The sequence below is a fragment of the Lineus longissimus genome, chromosome 7, assembly GCF_910592395.1.
Source record: "Lineus longissimus chromosome 7, tnLinLong1.2, whole genome shotgun sequence".
NCBI lineage: Eukaryota > Metazoa > Nemertea > Pilidiophora > Heteronemertea > Lineidae > Lineus > Lineus longissimus.
In genome coordinates this window covers 15,565,814-15,585,187 of record NC_088314.1, presented here as the reverse complement: position 1 = coordinate 15,585,187, position 19,374 = coordinate 15,565,814, and the positions used below count along the sequence as shown (strand labels likewise).

General features: G+C 40.1%; 2 protein-coding genes and 1 long non-coding RNA gene across 3 annotated transcripts in view; 2 read left to right on the top strand and 1 right to left on the bottom strand.

The window, feature by feature from the left end:
- Positions 1–14,249, top strand: part of LOC135490598 (hemicentin-1-like) — a 41,285-nt gene extending 27,036 nt beyond the window's left edge. The window contains exons 11-12 of the mRNA XM_064775824.1: positions 7,879–7,973; positions 11,216–14,249. Of these exons, the coding sequence (XP_064631894.1) occupies positions 7,879–7,973; positions 11,216–11,248 (128 nt within the window). The 3' untranslated portion in view covers positions 11,249–14,249. The remainder of the gene's footprint in view (positions 1–7,878; positions 7,974–11,215) is intronic.
- Positions 2,602–10,493, bottom strand: LOC135490599 (uncharacterized). The gene is made up of 5 exons (XR_010447740.1): positions 10,400–10,493; positions 9,816–9,876; positions 3,896–3,984; positions 3,234–3,274; positions 2,602–2,702 (listed from the first exon to the last, which is right to left on the bottom strand). It is a non-coding gene; the product is annotated as an uncharacterized LOC135490599 (long non-coding RNA).
- Positions 14,250–15,345: 1,096 nt separating the features above from the next.
- Positions 15,346–19,374, top strand: part of LOC135490597 (uncharacterized) — a 30,138-nt gene continuing 26,109 nt past the window's right edge. Inside the window, exon 1 of the mRNA XM_064775823.1 lies at positions 15,346–15,762. The gene's annotated coding sequence lies outside the window, so the exon portion shown is untranslated. The remainder of the gene's footprint in view (positions 15,763–19,374) is intronic.

The following is a 19,374-nucleotide window of genomic DNA, read 5'->3' as shown; positions in this document are numbered from 1 at the left end:
TGTGAAGGTCGATCGGTTCCGAGATGCAGGGTGGAGCTGTGATATTAAGGGTACAAAAGGCTTTTATAGAATTCTGATCCTCAACGGCAAACAATGCAGGCGCATGTTTCATAAAACTTTTTAACAGACTTCCTTCAAGGTACCATAAAGGAAGGATGTAACGTCTATTTAAAGCTGCGTATTAAAAGCGTTTCATAACTCGTTTTTACTCTGCCATTACATTAAATTTAACAGGCCTGCCATTAATAAATGATTGTATGGTGTACCTCATTGGTGAAAAAAAAACAAACTCGAACGCAGAGTGATTTATTGTGTTGAGATTCGTAATATATGATCGGGCCGTGGCAAAATGTGTCAATTTCAGTGTCTTTGGTTCCTATACACTATATGAATGCCCTTTCGACATACGAAACTTCCTTTCCATGCATTAACTCTGTGTCTCGAGGAGGAAAGTCATCATCCCCTGCGTCATCATCAGAGGTCTCGTCATCATCGTCATCGTCATCTGAATCCTCCACTAAGGGCAATCTATCCCGGACAGCAATGTTGTGGAGCAGGCAGCAGGACTGAATAATAATGCTTGCCTTTTGTGGTGTGTATTGAATCTCCTTGCGGAGGCATCTGAACCGTTGCAACGTTCTATGATGCATCTGGCTCTTATTTGCATCCGCTGGAATGCCCCTTCCTGTCTGGTTTGGACATTGGCAAGAGGTATCAAAAGCCACCTCTTGCAAGGATACCCCGAGTCTCCCATTATCCATTCGGTGGATTGTTTTCAAATGCCTGGCCAAGGGCTGAACTGTGGAGAACGAAGGCGTCATGAGACCCTCCTGGAAAACGTGCCACACAGTTATTTATGATCATATCCCAATCACAAACTAGCATGACATTTATGCCGTGGTATCATTTCCGATTGATATACACGTTTTCGTTGATGTGAGGATTGCGTATACGACAATGGGTCCCATCGATCGATCCAATTACTCTTGGAAAACCGTGTTATCAAAAAATTTGGTTTTGACCTTCTGGAGGTCCCTCTCGAAGTGAACGTGTTGGTCAATGCGTGCTGCAAACGCGGATGACACAGCGCCAATACACCTCGATGTTGTCGCAATGCTCACATGGTTAATATCACCGATACTAGATTGTTCATGCCCGGTTGCGAAATGTCGTAATGCTATACACACTTGCAATGATACTGGGAGGGCGTCATTTCTCTGAGTAGGATGCTCCAACTCCTCCGACAGCTGACGACAAAAATCGAAACATATGTTCTTCGCGGCTAAAGGAACCCTAGACTACCTTCAGTTTTAAAGGAACCGAAAAAAATAAAGACAGGATAAAACCACTACCTGAAACACTCTTGATGGTAACATTAACCTATATATTTTAAAGACACGTTTATGAAACGCGTTCTTCCTTTAAGGAGTGACTTTATCCTAGCATTAGGGCTAAAGGCACTTTATTAGGCTTTATGAAACAGGTCCTAGTCGGTAAGCCAATCAAGGGTTTCATTTTGACCCAATATGGCGTCATTTTTCCTAGAAAAAAATGTACAGCTCTGTGTCATCTATCTGCGTACTACACTACAGTCCGCGACTCCGAATGAGATCCAGAGGGGTTTCGTAAACATCATGTATAGTTTCGAATTCGGTCCAAGAACCGAGCCCTGTTGAACACTGAATTGTAACCGGCAGTTGTCTGACGCATTTACCAGAAATTACAACAGACTGATCACGATTACTTAGTATCCAAATATAAAACAAACTAGTTCAAGGTGGTGCCTTTGATGCCATTAGAATGTTAAAGTCGGCTGATGTGAGCGGGATGATAGAATGTGAGGTCAAGTATCGCTAAATCAGCCTCGCCCCGGCTTGTCTATCTTGTCTATAGCGTCTTGAATGTCTGATGACTGGATCCGTATAAGCGCAGTTTCTGTTGATCGAAACTTTGTGAATGCACTCTAATTCGGTTCTAGAACCGAGTTTGAAGTAAAGTACTGTCGAATCTGCTACTTACGACCCTATCGAGCAGTTTTAATAGGAAGCTCAAATTGGATACTGGTCGATAGCTCTTTTTTCTTTCTTTTGGTCAAGTCCGACCTTTTTCAAGAGAGGAGTGATATGAGCCAGTAAGCGCACACGAACCTCTCCCTTTTGCAGGGAAACATTCACAGCGCTTTTGAGCAGAGGCAACAGTTCTTCTATACATTCTTTTCATGAGTCCTAGCTATAGGTTTCAACTTTCTGGACATGCACTATAGCATTTTGCCATCTCTCTCAGTCTAATAGTCATTTAATCCAGTGTGAAGAGGTGTTAGTTGGGCTGAGGGCAAGCTCAATGACACAAAGAGGAAAGAGCGATTATGAGCATGGCGCTCCAACCACGAAGCCACTGACCTCTTCCCAATTGATTATAATGGAAATATAGGAACCTGGGTAATATAGATAGGCACCCAGGTGAATCCAATAATCTTGTGTTTGCCACAAAGCGTCTACCCGCTGAGAAAGGCAAATTCAGAACGGAGTTGACAAAATAAAGACAACAAGTTTTGTTCATTTATGCATCTAATTCCGGCTCTACATTTAAGTCGATGAAGACTCTATTTCTGGTTTGATTTTTCGCATCTGAGACTCCACCCGCAGTCAACATCACTACAGCATCGCGTTTTGCCCAAACAAAATGAACCAGTAGGTATGCATCTGAAAATAAAGAAGAATTTGAGTCGGATGGAATTCTAACATTCACATGGCATTCTGACATAGCCAGGTCATACAAGAAGTGCAGTACAAGTGAACTTCTTGCAAATACATGTAGTTTTGTCGGGATATCAACGTTTACAGCGCCTTTAAGGAAAAGGGGACTTACGTGGTACATACCGATGTTGCAGTGTATTTTTTTATAAACGCACCAAAAACACAAACAGTGTGCATGAGACTGGTAGTCATAGATACAAAATTAAACACTGAAATTTAAAAGTACATGCTGATAGCTGACAGTGAAAAGTGTTGGTACGGTATTGGAGTTGTCGGCGGCTCTGAATTTGGTGATTAGGCAATTGGCGCGAAATATGAATGGAACACGAATATTACGCGACACGGCGCCAGACATGTTTGCAAATGTGCTATAGCTCTAATTGATAAATGGCGACACTTACGTCTGTTTATATTGACATGAAAAGTATATAATGTCTGAAATTTGTTATTTTGATTATATCGGCTTAGTGTACTCACCCTCGATTTTTTTCCAAAGCTCTCATCGACAGCCCCCTCATCTAAAATGAAAGATGAAACATGTGTTGGCCTTAATAAATCTTATGTTAGCGACGATGATTGAAACAGTCCTATATATTTTGCAATTAACTGAATATGAGTATAGAATATAACAAATTTGAATAACAGGCATCTCCCTTGCAGTCTCGAAGATATTTTGAGTTGTTGACGTCATCTAAACTACAAAAAAATCAGGTTTCGGCGTTGATATCTGTTCAAAGTGGTTGAAAGTAATTAATGAACACATCTTACCATTAATCTTCACACCAAAATGTATTACTTCAGATTAATTAAGGAGTCATCACGCGACCGAAAAGATTATCAATAAGATATCGAACTCATCATGCCGTAATCTCTACAAAGCGTTAAACTTCGTTACTGTACAAAATGTATGCAAGGTATACCTTTGCAAACGTATTCGTTTGTGTACAACATAGTACCCAAATTTTAGTATTTTCACATTCATGTTTAGTACTTTTAGTCGATTTGTCGTTGGCTATTAGCAAACTTTTACTAGCGGCATGCTTTTTTCTGTGCCTCCCGATATATTGCATCCTTCATGGCAATCCCTGAATATTCATGTACATGCACCTTTTACAAAGAAGGCTTATGTGGAGACTTACCAGCGAAGACGAGTCCCAAGAAGAGCAAACCAACTAGAAACACAGCGGTCTGCATTATAGCTTTGTAAGGTGATGCGGTACGATGCGAACTGAAAAAAAAAGCGGCGATCTTCATTCCAGCTATACAATGTACATTGTATGAAATAGTAAAATTTTGTTTATTGTGTAGTGTCAGCCCTAATGAAAGGGTCTGCCAGCTTTGGCTAATGAGACACTCTTTACTTCCTAACTACTATCTCTAATGCCAGGCGCCCAGCACTGGCGGCTAACCAACTGTCCGCATCAAAAAGAGGTTCTGTTCTCGAGGCGGATGCCTTAGCCACTTGGCCCATAATGGTGATGCGATACCCACTATACTAACTGATGTAACAAATCGAGCGGTCTTCGTTTCATGTATATAAAGTGAAATGATTCTCTACTCTTTGAAAGAAAAAATAAAGTGGCCTTCTGTATAGCTATATGTAAAGGCTCAGGGATACTACTGACACTGACCAGTTACACATGATATGCCAGTCCTAGTGATGAAAATCGCTGTATTTTCTTTTATAGTTAAACATGAAAAGATATACGTGAGTTAAAACTGAAGCAGCTTTATAGTTAACGTGTCTACGGTGGCTGGGAAAGGACATCATCACATGATTTTTTTAAACATGAACATGTTTTGTTCCCATGAAATTTCTCGATTTATGAAGTACATGTACTTATTCTGGATCGATCGCGATAATTAGAGCCTTTCTCGGGAGGTCGAAAAAAAGGTGTTCAAAATCACAGTTGCTTGTTGGATATGAAGATATACAAATTCATCATATTGCAAAATACTTCAGAAAGAATCAAAAGAAAAGAGAAGCCGTAGATGTAGTCACAAGTTAAAAACAACAACAGTGGAACTACGTCGTCAAAGCCCATACATTCAAGTGAATGATGATAATAATGATAAATTAATCCCAAATATTTTTCGTCTAAATATGAAAGAAAAAAAATTTGTAAAATCAGTCTTACCTACGGTGGCTGAGAAAGGACATCGAAAAAAAAATATTCTCGGCGGGACGACTTATTATCTCGGGGGGACGACTTATTATGTCAGGGGGACGACTTATTATCTCGGGGGGACGACTTAGTAAGTCGGGGGAAGACTTATTATGTCGGGGGACGACTTATTATCTCGGGGGGGACGACTTATTAAGTCGGGGGGGACGACTTATTATGTCGGGGGGACGACTTATTATCCCGGCGGGACAACTTAGTAAGTCGGGGGGACGACTTAGTAAGTCGGGGGGACGACTTATTATCTCGGGGGGACGACTTATTATCTCGGGGGGACGACTTATTAAGTCGGGGGGACGACTTATGAAAGCGAGGGCGAGGCCTGGCTGTGACTGTCTCATCTCTCTCACCATGTCGACAACTTGGCAGAGCAGCCAAGACTGATTTGGCCTGGCTGTGACTGTCTCATCTCTCTCACTATAATTATTGTCAACTACGTTGTAAACATAATGCTCAAAATTGATTCATGAAAAAGGCAGTAGGGCAATATTATTATTAAGTTGTCAACATGGTTAAGTCGTCCCCCCGACTTACTAAGTCGTCCCCCCGAGATAATAAGTCGTCCCCCCGACATAATAAGTCGCCCCCCCCCCCCCCCGAGATAATAAGTCGTCCCGCCGAGAATTTTTTTTTTTCGATATCCTTACCCAGCCACCGTAGTTCTTCGATATATATACACGCGTTCACAATGCAGTCATTGACTGTTGATTATACTATGGAACGAAATGATAGGTACAAGCCCTTCGGCGGACATCGTTCACCTGTTGAGGAGTTGGTGTTATATGAAGAATACGAAATAAATTTACAGTCTCGTGCATAATGCCAGAAATATTGTTTGGTCAGCAAAAGATATTGAAATTTGACAAATGGAAGTCAACAAACATGCAAAGAGCCAAAACAACCTGGCTGTGAATGGTGCCCAAAACTAAAAATGATATTATCGATGTGTCGTTGTCAAGATCGATCAACTGAAGCATCGTGAAATACCCCTGAACAATAAACTAGAGTATGTAATATCGAATTGTTTCGAAGGAACAGATTATAGAAGAAGAAGAAATAACATTTATGTCAAAGGAAAAGTAGACTACTGAAGAATGTACTAGAACGAATTGGAAACAAACTGGGTGCATCTGATTGTCGAAAAACACGGAGAATATTAATTGATAGATTGTATCAAAACATCTTGAACCGGCAGCCTAGTTTGTAGCTGATTAAAATGGGCTTCATCGCGGCTTCCAGTTAATTGCCCGATAGAGCTGTGGGATCAAGGAACCCTGTCGTGACCCGATTCTTTAGTTGAAAGACTCTGCTTGAACTAACGCTACATAAGCACATATCACCAAGAGGCATGTACAAATATTTATGGGGTAATGTTTACTATGTGTGAGGAACCCTCAAACTGATGTCACTGCGATGCCAGGTACAGTACGCCCTAGAGTGCGGACATCTAAAGTACTCGACACTGGTCTTTGATAGAGTGATGTTCCTAATCTTGTGATTACCCCATTATCATGATTATCGACCAGTATAGGTGGAGTATTTTGTATATTGATAAGAGGGGGGGGGGGAGGGGGAGGGTGTCATGAATCTGTCACGAAAAGTGTAAACATACTGAAAGAGTTAAAATTTAATGATGTTTTCAATTCGAAGAGGTTACGTTGTAACGTGTATGTATTAGAAGTTAATGATGTAAAATTTGAATAATATTTCAGACCGGTTATGTATTTGAAATTAGCGGTTTTTTTATCTAGTTTTATTATTTTGTACTTTCAATTATTGTCTCAATTGATAGATGTTATGCGTGTCATGCAAACGTTACATTTAATTAATATTCCTGACAGGTTATATATCAGCAATTATCTTTTTGATGCAACTATCATTAAGCATTGTTAAACAATTTAAATTTAACTAGCAATTACCCGTTTTCCGCACGGAGTTCAGGCATGGACACATGGAGCGTTCGATAAAGCTGCTGTCAGGGGCATGCGGGATTTGGTGGAAGGAATAACCAACAGAAAAAACATTTGTATTTTATATTGTTTATAACTTTGCTGTTTTTTTGGCCGCTTCAAAAGAACAATACCTACTCGTACCAAAATGCTGATTAGATACTATTAACTGAAACAACTTTGACCCTGAAAATTTAACCGAAAGTTGAAAACCGTGTTCCATATAGAGTCCTTTTAGGATGTCCGGGCTCGGTGAAGCATGACAATTGTAACTTATATCAAGATGAGACGAATGGTTGGGATGCCGTCGGATTCATTAAATACATGAACGAAATGCAATGGGGTGGTTCTCCTGTTCATCATCAGAAAGTGGCCTGTCTCCACTCAAATACGTTTTGGAGGAGCCCTGCAACTCGCTTATGAGCATATCATTTATTTTGAGGATCAAATTCTGTTTTGGCGATTGTTTTGGGGTAGGCCTATGTCCGATCAAATCCCAGCGACAAATATGTAATGACTGCATTGACAATCTATGCATTTATTAGTATGATGTGTTATTCCGATGGGATTTGCGTCAGGTGAGAGCAAGATACATATTTAAAATCACAAAATCTCAATTGAAATTACAGGAATAGTTTTTTTCATGTTTTCTCAACAAGTGTGTTTGTTTTCTCTTGCATGTCTTGACCAAATATAAGACCAATTACAACTGTAGGCGATTAATTAGTGACATGTTTTTCCTCAGATATGAAGTAGATCATACTAAATTGAACAGGTTGGAAAAAAATTTGGATGAAACTTAATTTGTTAAAATATTTTCCAAAATTATTGAAAAATATACTCCTTTCAAAGTTCAAGACAGCTCGGTAAGTTTGATAACCTGTTTGATTCTCGGGAGGTTTGGGATGAGTGTGGAATAAGCGGCACATTTATATGCTAATGCAATCGTACAAACTTTGGTCACAGTCATAAAACTTCTTAACCCTTCAGGTGAGAATCCATCAGAGAAGACAAAGACAAAGAGCTGCGTTGGTGGTCCCGGGTCGGGTGATTTCTCGGACGGAAGTGACGTCAACTGCGATCAGGTAAATCTACGTTTTTTGAGGGGCGTGGAGGTTCTGATTTTGCGGCTCCATTCCAGTACCCCCCATCCGTACATACTTACCGCGGACACCCCTCTATTAAGGATAACGTCTCTTTTACGAACACTAGTTTTGGTCTCAAATTGGTAGTTTCTATTCCATTTGACCGCTCTAATCAGTACACCTCTCTACTAAGGACATCACTTGTCAGTCACGATGGTGTCCTTAATAGAGAGGTTCTACTGTATTGGGTACATTGTGTGACTGCGTACATTCGATATAAGTATTAAGCCGGGGTACTGTAGAGGAGTGACCAACAGAACATTTGATGTGTACAGTGCTACATCTTAACTAACTCTGTTTAATTATCAATGACAACAACATTACATACAAGGGATGAAGAAATTATATTATTGGCTGAATAGTAAGGATTGAAACAGGAATATTTTTTAAGTAGGAGGAGCTTAACTGCAGTGCAAGTGAGACTAAGTAGGCTTGGTTGGTGAAGCAATGAATAATACGGTAAATAACTTGAAGGCGACAGATTGTTAACAGTATGAACATTCAAATGCTTGATGTCGACATGCTTGAAATGTTCGACATGTCATGATAAGCTGGATTTCCATCGAGTTGTTGATAGCTGCTAACATTGTTGCTGTCACTTAGTAAGACGCATTCATTCAGGAGTTGCGCTATTTGGAGTTTGACGCAATAGTATAGATGGCACCAATCACCAGTAATGGACGGAATGGGGGCTGTCTACAATCCCGGCCGCGAAATGTTTTTCCAAACGTGATATCCATTAAACTTATTTAAAGCTCTCTGATTGGCTGATATCATAGTGCGTCACCACTCCTTATATGGAACAACTAGTGTGGCCTAATGGTTAGCGCGTCGGACTGCTAATCTGCAAGGAGCAGATCTTGTATTCCAAGGAGGATACCGCGGTGACGTCACTGCTTTTCCAAGATGGCGCTGCATGTTGTAAACAAACTCGATCCACGGCCAAGGGAAAATCAAGTCATCAAACAAAGTTAGATTTTTCGCATCAAATCAGAGTTATTAGTACTTTTCTGCTATGAAATAAGTCTTCAGACAACAAGTTATCATTTGAATAATGAAGAGTGCTGTTTTGATGGGGAAAAATAGGGTTTTTAAAGCCAAATAACCGGGCACCGATCTTCCAAAATTAGCGATGGTTTCAAAACACTCTCCCAGATATGGGGCAATCTCTTCATTATCATAATGGGATTTGGAGGCATGTTTACAGATTTTACAAGTTCGAGACATGTAGGACCTAAAACTCGCATAGATCCCCATAGATCCCCTCTATTTGTCGAGTTAGCGCCCCTGTATAGATCATGCATTTTCGGACACTAGAACGAAATCTTCCTGCGATATCGCGGTTTCGGTGATGATTAAAGGAGAAATTGACTGTTCTTAGAGTTGTATGGGACAGAAATGAGTTCATACTTCATGAATACATGAATATATTATGATATGGGCGGGCTTCTAAGTCAAAACAATAACAAACTCAACTGCATCTCTACCGTGTATCGCGTAGTGCATTACCTAGTGTATTTCGTGGTGTATTTTAGCGGAGACATTATTTCCGCACTTTGGCCACGCCAAACGTCTTTTTTATTCGTGGAAGTTAATCTGCTCTGTAAATTTTATTTTACACAGGAAGAATCCATACTAGGTATTGCAATATTTCATGTCTATTGGTGTTTTTGTGTACAGGAGCGCACCAGACAGTGGGACGTGGAGATGTGTTCAGTGCTGGTGCTGTCAGTAGACTGAATCTGATTGGCCATAGCGATCACCAATATGGGATGTGCTCACGTGATATGACGTCACCGCGGTATCCTCCTTGCTTGTATTCATAATCTGGAGGTAGTAATTTCTGAAAGCAGAAAGTGGTGCATATTTAAACACAGGAAAAACCTTACACGAGGGGAAGGAAGTAATACTACTAATGTGTAACCATTACCTACCACTCCAGACAATCACGTGACAAACATATTGATTTTTAAAGCCATTTATGGGCCGAGTCATTTTACATACTGATCATTGTGATTACAGAATTCCATAGCGATACATAGCTGAGATGGACCTAAATAGTCCAAGGCCAGCATAAAAGCCCCCCCCCCCCATATGGGTGTAGGCCTAGGGTATACCCCCTCCCATCATCATCATGTATGTCTGTGCTGTTTGTTTAGCCGAAGTCTCTAAGTCTAAGTCTAACGTTAGGCCATATTATTGCAATGGGTAGGCCTAGCTAGAAGCATACGGTAGCTGCCTGTGATGAGGCTTGGCCTAGGCCTAGGGCCTACAGGCTTTAAAATTGGCTCCAGCGTTTACAAATTGCCAATCGATTTCTTCGATTAGGCGCTTCTACTAAACCTAAGACATTAAATTTCACTTACCTGATGCAGATCTTCAATAGATCTAAAGCCTAAAATCCATTGATTGTTCAAAGTCACCATCATTGCAAATTGTACAGAGCATCTTCGCTCCAAGTTGTTCCATATAAGGAGTGATGACGCACTATGATATCAACCAATTAGAGAGCTTTAAATAAGTCTAATGGATATCGTGTTTGGAAAAAAAAAATTCGCATCCCGGCCAAGTTGTCCAAAGTAGTAGGTCACTAATGTTGACGTTAACTTAACTTATCTCTACATTATCAAACAACTGGTGCTCGGATAATAATAACTTAATCACTGTGTACGAGTTCGTCATAAGCAGAGCCTGCTATACATGTATACTAACAGGACGTACATTCCAATGGCCCAATTCGTTGTTGTGTAGGGTGGACAAGTGCACATATTAATGCCGACGGGATATAGCCCGTTGAAAAATAGCTGATTCGCATTAAAATACCCCACCCTTCGTAAAAATAGAATGTGACCAATGGACTCTACTTCCGGGAGATATTGCATGCTCGTTTGTACACTGGTAATAATAATCTCGGGACATGGTGTGGTAATTTTCCTGACAGACTGTTCGATGTAAGTTATTCCTCTTCTATGAAACACAATGCTATCCATATTTTCTTTGATAATAACAATGTATTCAGGCATTCACCTCATCCCTGTTATTGTAACGAGCATTCCCCAATTCCACTGTACGTGTTCCAAGAATATTCCACTGCAAAATAAGAAGAAGCGGAATACGTTCCAATGCGTAGTCCCATCTGTCAAGTGAATTCTCACACTGATGTAATTCTGTTTTCATTACAGGAACCAGACGAGTACATGGATCCACTGCAGTAATACACACAGAAGATGAAAAATATGATATACCGTGTTGGCTTATAGCTTGTCGCTGGAATGTTAACAACATAAAAACTCTGTCATCGCCTCTGTAAGACCATGCAATCACTATTAAGAACTCAAACCGTAAATGCGTTAGATTCTCGCAGACTTGAAGACCGCAGTACCAGTGTGTGAGGAAATGTTTTAAAAGTAATTGCAAGTATTATAGATTCTCGCTAATCTAAACTTGATAATTGGAAGGGATCAGAGTCTGCGGTATTTGGGATACAGATATCCTAAAGGTTTTAGCAAGTGATCTTATAGACACGATTATCGAGTAAGATAAAAAAGTCATGCGTACATGTACATGGGTATATGGATGGATAAATGTTACCAGTAAGCTGAATTTATGTATAAATGTTAAACTGAAATAATCTGACTGTTATATGAAAATCATATGTAAATATGAAAAAAGTAGCTGTACATATATTTAGATGAAGAATGTGCTTATTATTGCTTCGAGATGTACATGTAAATACCTATCAAGATGATGGTGGCTTCGTTTTCCAAATCTTATAAAATCTGCGGGAACTTCCGTCAAATATACGAACGAAATCTCATTAAAGCTTGAAAAGTCGTGAATAATCATAGGTTATAGAAACACCCCCCCCCCCCCAAAAAAAAACTACGGGTAAACAGAAAAGTCAGAAAGAGTTAGGATTTGTTTGTGTTGCCAATTCCCTGCCACCATATCAAGTGAACTTGTAGGTTTAGCAAGCAACTTTCAAGACATCGCCACTGACCATGCGTTCCTTATCATGTTTACATGTGGCAGGCCTAAAGCACGTAGCACACTAGCCGCCAACTTCGGTGTTCACAAGCGTTTTTTGCCGCAAGAGTCCTGAACGCCTGAAATATCCCTAGTCTGCTACGAACGGCGTCGGCGAACGTGACTTGCCGCCACTTGCCGCAACTAAACGCCAAATATCTAACATGTTTGATTTTTGACGCCTGTCGCCGCGTTTGAACGCAAGAAGAAGCCAGGTGTGCTACGGATTGCCGCCTGAATTGGCGTCGGCGGCGAGGCTATGGCCAATCAGTATGCGTCTTGATGTCACATGATTTCAAAATGGCAGCCTAAAGTGGCGGAAAGGACGCTACTGGACGCCGATTCTGGGCAGGTGTGCTCTGACCGGGATCCACTGGCCGCCAACTTCGGCGTCGAGAGGCGTCAGCTGAACGCTTCTTGTCGCCAAAGTTGGCGGCTAGTGTGCTGCGGGCTTCAGGGACGGTAGTAAAACTAATACATGCAAAAATGAACTGTTTCATTTTCGTTTGGGAAAAGATCAAATGATTCTTTTGTTTCAATTAAAACAATTTAAGGTGATTCAAGCATATTCAAATATCAACTTCTTGAGACTGAAACAAGCGGCGGAGCTGCCTCGGATATTTTTCAGTCTGTTTATCAATATGTTTCTCAAAAGAGAGAAACTAAATCATTTCGGTTTTGTTGGCGCAATATGTTTTTGCTACAGTCCCTATAGGTCTCTATTCTGAATTGTCAATTCTTCGGAGTCCATTGAAGTTCCTTGAAATTTTTCTAAAGAATCTCATTGCTTGTAGATACCAAAATATTTTCGAAGTCCAAACCAAGGTACCTATACACTGCAGGTATCACAAGTCAGCTCTCTACCTGCGCATCACCCGAGGAAAACAACTCATCAGCGGGTCCGGTTCGTTCATAGGGCTTATATGAATGCAATTTTGGACTGCCCTCATAGAATCACAAGAACATTCCAAGTTCGAATGTCGAGCTAAAGATCAGGTACGGACCGGCATTAGGGCTCTGAATGAAAACTGTTTTGGAAAAACAAGTTTCATTTTGGCATGATATGTGCAATTCAATTAAAAAATTCAGATTTTGTAATCAGATTGGAAAATTTGTGATAAGTTAAACGAAAGGTCGCAATAAAACATTGTGTTGTATCTACATTGAGATTTTTCGGTACCATACATAAATGTTTTACTCCAAACATTTGTTCAAAATCTAGTATTACTCACCAGCTGAACGCTTGGACGGCAGATTCCACGTGTTTCGATGACAACACTGCAGTGCGAAAAAACGACAAGTTTAAGAACTCAAGAAGAAAACAACAACTTTGCCATCATCAAATAAGGCGTCGTGGCTCAGGTTAAGCCTCTAATATAGATAGAAAAGGTTGCCACTGGTAGCTCTTCCAATTTTAAACCGGACTAACGTCAACGTTCGAAACAGTTCTAGCCATCGCAATCTATCAGCGTCTGCTGCTACCAGCATTAGGAGCGCTTGTCCGAGTGTCAGTCCACAGGTATAGATTGGAACCACGTCTGATCACGGTTTCGTGTCTCATCATGGGTCGAGCTAAAGCAAGCGTTAAATGAATGCAGACACATGACACCCAAGACGCCTCTGTGAAAATCTTATGGTGGCATTTGCTTGTGAAGCGCATTCGTGGAGACCATGGACAGCGCTATGTAAAAAGCTTCATTATTAACCGTACCAAATTTGATTCATTGATGTTCGCATAGTGTTAGGAAGTAGTATTTGTGTTTCTTACGTAAAAAGATATTCCTGCTTTAGCAAATTCGTCGGAATCAGTAGTTTTTACAGAAAATACATAACGTTTTTCCCGAGTAAAAGCATGCAGAGAGAGATAGTACGATTCAAACTTCATTGACAAAATCACCACCAAAGAGTGTCATTTCATTTTCCAAAATATCAACAGAAATAGAAGAAACAATTTTTTAAGAGATTAGGAGCGAAAAACAGGTGATCCGTTTGTACTTTGCCAAAACGTGAAACTATGGCGAGACGATAAACAAATTGAGATTTAAAGCAATGAACGTATGGAACTGCTGAAGAAAGTCTTGGCGAATGTATGTCATTGATGCTTGCATGAAATTAATTGTACATATTATAATGGCAATTCGCATGAAATTTATATGTGATTTTGAGAATAAATCAAGATTATTAAATGTTCACATTATTTGACTCAATGTATGATAACGGTTAAAATAGCTCAATCCCCAGTTGTCCCAACCATACCGGCGGAGCAGTAATGAACATTGACTCCCTCTCGAGAAAAGATGTGAGAAAATTCAGGCTCCTGCGATGCGTTAGTATTATGTAGCGATCGAGCGGCGAATTGCCAATCATGTCCTAAATTCCAGCGCAAATTTGATGACGCGAGGCTCGTCGTTGGGTGTTCGGTTTGAAAATCGGCGTAAGGAGTTCTTAAAAAATACTACATTGTATTACAAATTCATTTATATCCACCAATGGCCAAAATTTCCGAAATTTCAGTAGCTTTTGTAAACTATAATACCATGTTTTTTTTATCATAAGGGTACATTCGGGGAGTAAACTGCGGGAAATAGGAGACATATATACCAGTCTGAATATTGGTGCATTTCGATCACTGTTTCATGCATGACTGTGATTTGTTGTGCCATCTGCTGTGAGAACTCATTCGTTCTTTGTCGATTGCCTTGTATGTCAAAGAAATCAGAAATTGTGAACCACGAAGGACGAATGACGAATTGAATTTTTGTCGTTCGTCGTCATTCGTCACTGGTGATAAATCTAACTTTTGTTCTATTAAGGGTGAAACACACCCGTCATTTGATTGTATTTTCCTCTGACTCTTGTTGATGTTATAAAGGATCACTAGCAATTACCCGTGCTCCGCACGGAGTTTTGGGCATGGACACATGGAGTGTTCGGTAAAGCTGCTTACTATTTTGGGGGGTGTGGTGAAGTTAACTGGTAGCATTTGATCGAAAATTCGATATAGTTTTTTTCCTGGCTATCACTGCATGTCCACATGTAATTCAGTTAGCTCAATCCTGTATGATAAAGAATGTTTGTAGCTGATCTTATCGTTTGAGTAACATTTTTGAAAAAGTTTTTCGAATCGAGATCAAAAGTAATAGTTTTGGCCCTATATATATATAGATACGTCAACAATGGTCGATTTGGTCTAAAGGTCGAGTCGATTCTCATCAGGAATAACGTCAAAGTGGCGAGTGACCTGATGACGTGTGACTCGCTCTACCAAAACTAGGCGCTTGTCGCATCTGAACTTGACAGGTTGATACGGACTTGTCGTTCATTTCCCTATTGTTGACCTTTTGTGAAATCTATTACAAACTGATTTGGTCACATTCAACAAAAGGTCTACAATAGGGAAATGAACAACAAGTCCGTATCAACCTGTCAAGTTCAGATGCGACAAGCGCCTAGTTTTGGTAGAGCGAGTCACATGTGATAAATTCTTCCATATCTCTACATTGAAACATTGTGTTTATCACAATCAGTCACCAGACCATCCTCGATTCAGGTTCCATTTCATATATTACGAAATGTCATGGGACCGAATATTGAAAACGAAATTATCCCAACCTGACCCGGTCACATGCTGATAAATGTAGATATGTTAACTATTATTTCATCAGACGAACTCGACGGGTTGAACATCCTTGAAAGGAATCAGGTAAGTATTGGTTTGCCTTTTTTTTGCTTCTTGATTTACGTTCCATGCGTTATGTATTAGAGAGTTTGAGATCCGCAACGTATGGCCAAACTTCTTCTTATAAACATCCACAACTAATGGAACGTATAGAAAAATGACTTGAGATGGCTGTCTCTGTTGATGACTGACCTGGTTATGCTGTTGATGGTAGAAGACAGAAATAAAACCTAGCGAATTGGTGTACTGCTTGACGATCTGAATTAATAGGCAAAATGTCTACTTTGGACTAAGCTGAACCCGCGACTCAGAGCATTTTATGGCCCTACCCACAAATTAAGCCTTCAGCATGTAGGCACGGCATACGTGCATTCCACAAACTCTACTTTCCCCGACCAAAGACTGCCTCTAAATGGTAAAGAAACATAAATGACTGGGTGGGAGAACAGCCGCTCTTCGCAGTGGATTGTATTGCTTTTTCTCAGGGTTTTATATGACGATGGATTAAAAAAGCCTGATTTCTGGATGTATTCTGTTCTGCCCTTTGTCTGACAGGAGTGTTTGTTTTCCGCCCACATTCATCATATAAATCGCCTGTGGCCATGATGGCCCTAAACGAGATTTCACAATCTGAAAAAGTTTCTCTTTCATATAGTCATTTGACACTGTCCACCCATCTATTTTACATTACATTCAATTCATTTACAACATATTTGATGTCAACCAGTGGTAATACTAATTACATATATAGCCTTTTGAAGTAGGTCGATCAAACAAAAATATTTTTTTCTGACAAGGAATACGTCAATGCATTCTTGACCAAATGACCTACTGGTTTATTTTGTGGTTCCAGCGAAACAATTGATGAAAAAGTTGAACAAAGGAAATGTTAACATTATTGACATGATAAGATACGATTATGTTTGAACAAAGGAAAGTTATATTTGGCACTGGCACTGACCCAAGGACGAGTCTCCAAATGGTCCACTGCAATTCATTATTATGTGATCAGACTGCTTGTAGGCCTATTATCAATGTGAGGTGAGGGTTCTTGGGCCCTTGGCCGAACAAATTAATAGAACCAGAGTTCTCATTTTCACATTTTTTTTAATAACACGACAACGTTTTCGACTAGACCTCTAGCTTTCTTCAGGTCAGAATGAAATATAAAGTGTACAATACAGATATTTATACTGCAAGTTTACAAACAAACATAATAATAGGATTGTGTGGTCAGATGTGTAAAAGCAGAATAATAGAATAATTAAACCATAGTATATGTACATGTTTTATTAAACATTCAGAAGAATGCAGACCATTGCTGTGCTAATTGTCTATTGAACGGTGGTCTGTTGCTCTTAATAAATAATGAGTCTTTGTTTCTTAATTCGAAGTCGGTGTTAGCAGTTGCTATGATGGAAAAGTTGTTCAGGTCGGCATTCTTCTTGCATGTTGGGCAAACATAAATAGCCTCTATACATGCTTCCCGAAATTGGTGGCTTGCATTGGAACTAACGTTTTCCCCCTTGTCCGTCATTAAAGGCATTCAAGTGTGTTGGTCGACCATGACTATCTCATTTGTCCCTCCACCATAAGGCCCAGTTTCCCCTTATGACATCACTACTTCGGACACTCAGCGCCCCATTTCTGGAAAGGTGTATAGCTTAGCCAATGCCTTGACTCACTTACTGCATATTGTAGCCTATGTGTAGGCGTGTAATTAACATGATAGAATAGAAGTCGGTTCAACAGTCTGAAACTGACCAACATGAGGTGTTGGTTGCAGCCAATAGGCTGTGGTGAGGCTGTGTATAATAAATATGTTTTTATATTTTTATTTTTTAAACTTCGAATTGATTCAATCAAATGCTGACCAGCAGATTTACTTTAAATTGGAGAACAATCTTATGTATGTCCCTGAAACACTGTACTTGCATTTTCTGGCCAAAAAATATGTCAGTGCCAGTGCCAGTACCAGTAACCATGGTAACAGAGTGCCAGTGCCAGGTATTGAACCAACCCGAAAGGTACGTTTGTTCATGATCACCTTTTGCAAGAAGGGACCATGCCATTTCACCGCATGAAAAAGTTCATTTTTCACAGTGTTCATTCGCCAGGCCGAAAGTAAACAACTTTGTCACATTATTTCCGTGTGACGCCTAACGTCACAAATCGCCAAAACACCTATCTCGAAAAAAAAGGCCCCGCTCACGGGCGTTATAAGGTAAATAGTATACTGCAGGTCACTCACCAGTATTAAACCAACCTGCTCGCGGACGAAAATAGTTCAGTTTGAAATCAATGCGTACCATATCAGTCGAATGGTATTTTCCATTTCAAATGTAGTTATTCTTTAATTTTTTCAGTTCTATTGGCTTGCTCATGTGGTGTTTGGGGCTCAAATTAACCCATTGTGGTCAAAAAGCTGATTCGCGGGTCAAAAGCCATCAAAAATCCCCCCTTACTTCAGAATCCCCAAACTCTGAAGTTAGCACACATAACGTGCAACGTAAATTTCATGGTTTGACCAGCTTGGATGAATCTATCTGGCTGTCAAAGCGTTCCTCGCTTACTATAAGTCTGGGAAAAAGTGATAAGCGTGTGGATTGTGCCATGGCTGAGACTTTATTTCCAGTTTGTGACCTAAAAGACATGACAGAGCTGGGGCCTATGTCATGTATGTCTGCGCAGAAGCTACGCAGTAGGCTAAATAGCGTATCAACCACTTCCCTAAAGCTGCAATTCGGCATGTTTGGGACTTCCCGAAAGGCATTGACTCGTCACGAGAGAGCTATCGTTGTTTGGCACAGACTGCACGCCAATAATAATAATATGGGGTTTTCGATTGGTCAAAACCTGTAACCTGAGAGAAAGTCATATCTATTTGAGAGAAGTGGCGAATGACAGAAATGACCTGGTCTTTTTCGAGGTCGCAGATATGATAGGATCAATAATTCGAGCTACAAATCTCCCAAAATAATCTTGTGGTCGGTGATAAACAGAAAACGAATCTTGTGGGTTTTTCAAGTGAAAATATCACGTGAGTAGTGCGGTTGTCTTGAGCCAAAAACCTCTTGGCACGTTTTATTATTTTTAGAGCGTTATGGCATGTTTAAACAGCGTCAAAAGTGTTGAATAGCGCCAAAGACGGATTTTATTTGCTTTGTTTCCAAAACAGTAGATACATTCGTCAAATGTTAACCACTGATGCTTCGTCACAAGAATGCTTCGGTAGGAAGATGTGAGAGAGTGATAGTGATAAATAGGTTTTCCGACTGTCTAAATGTCGGCTACCTTTTAAGTTATGAAGTATTGAAGGTCGTAAGTCTCTTTAATCCGTCACCAGAATGGATCGGAAGCCGAGGCCAGGATACTTCTTTTCATGCGAGTATTTTTAACTGCTACACCTGGCCATACATGGAACTAATGAAAAGGGTAAACTGAAGTTCTTGAGAAACAGCGGGTCGGCAATGTTGCATAACATTTTATGACAATAAACAGTTAACCGCATTTCTGTGACAAAGCATTTCGTTTTGCAGGTGTATTTCGAACCCGATTTCGAATGTATATTTCGAAAAAAGGGTTTTTTTGGACAAAACTTGTGGCGATACTGTATTTAGACTGCGGAAAAAAGAA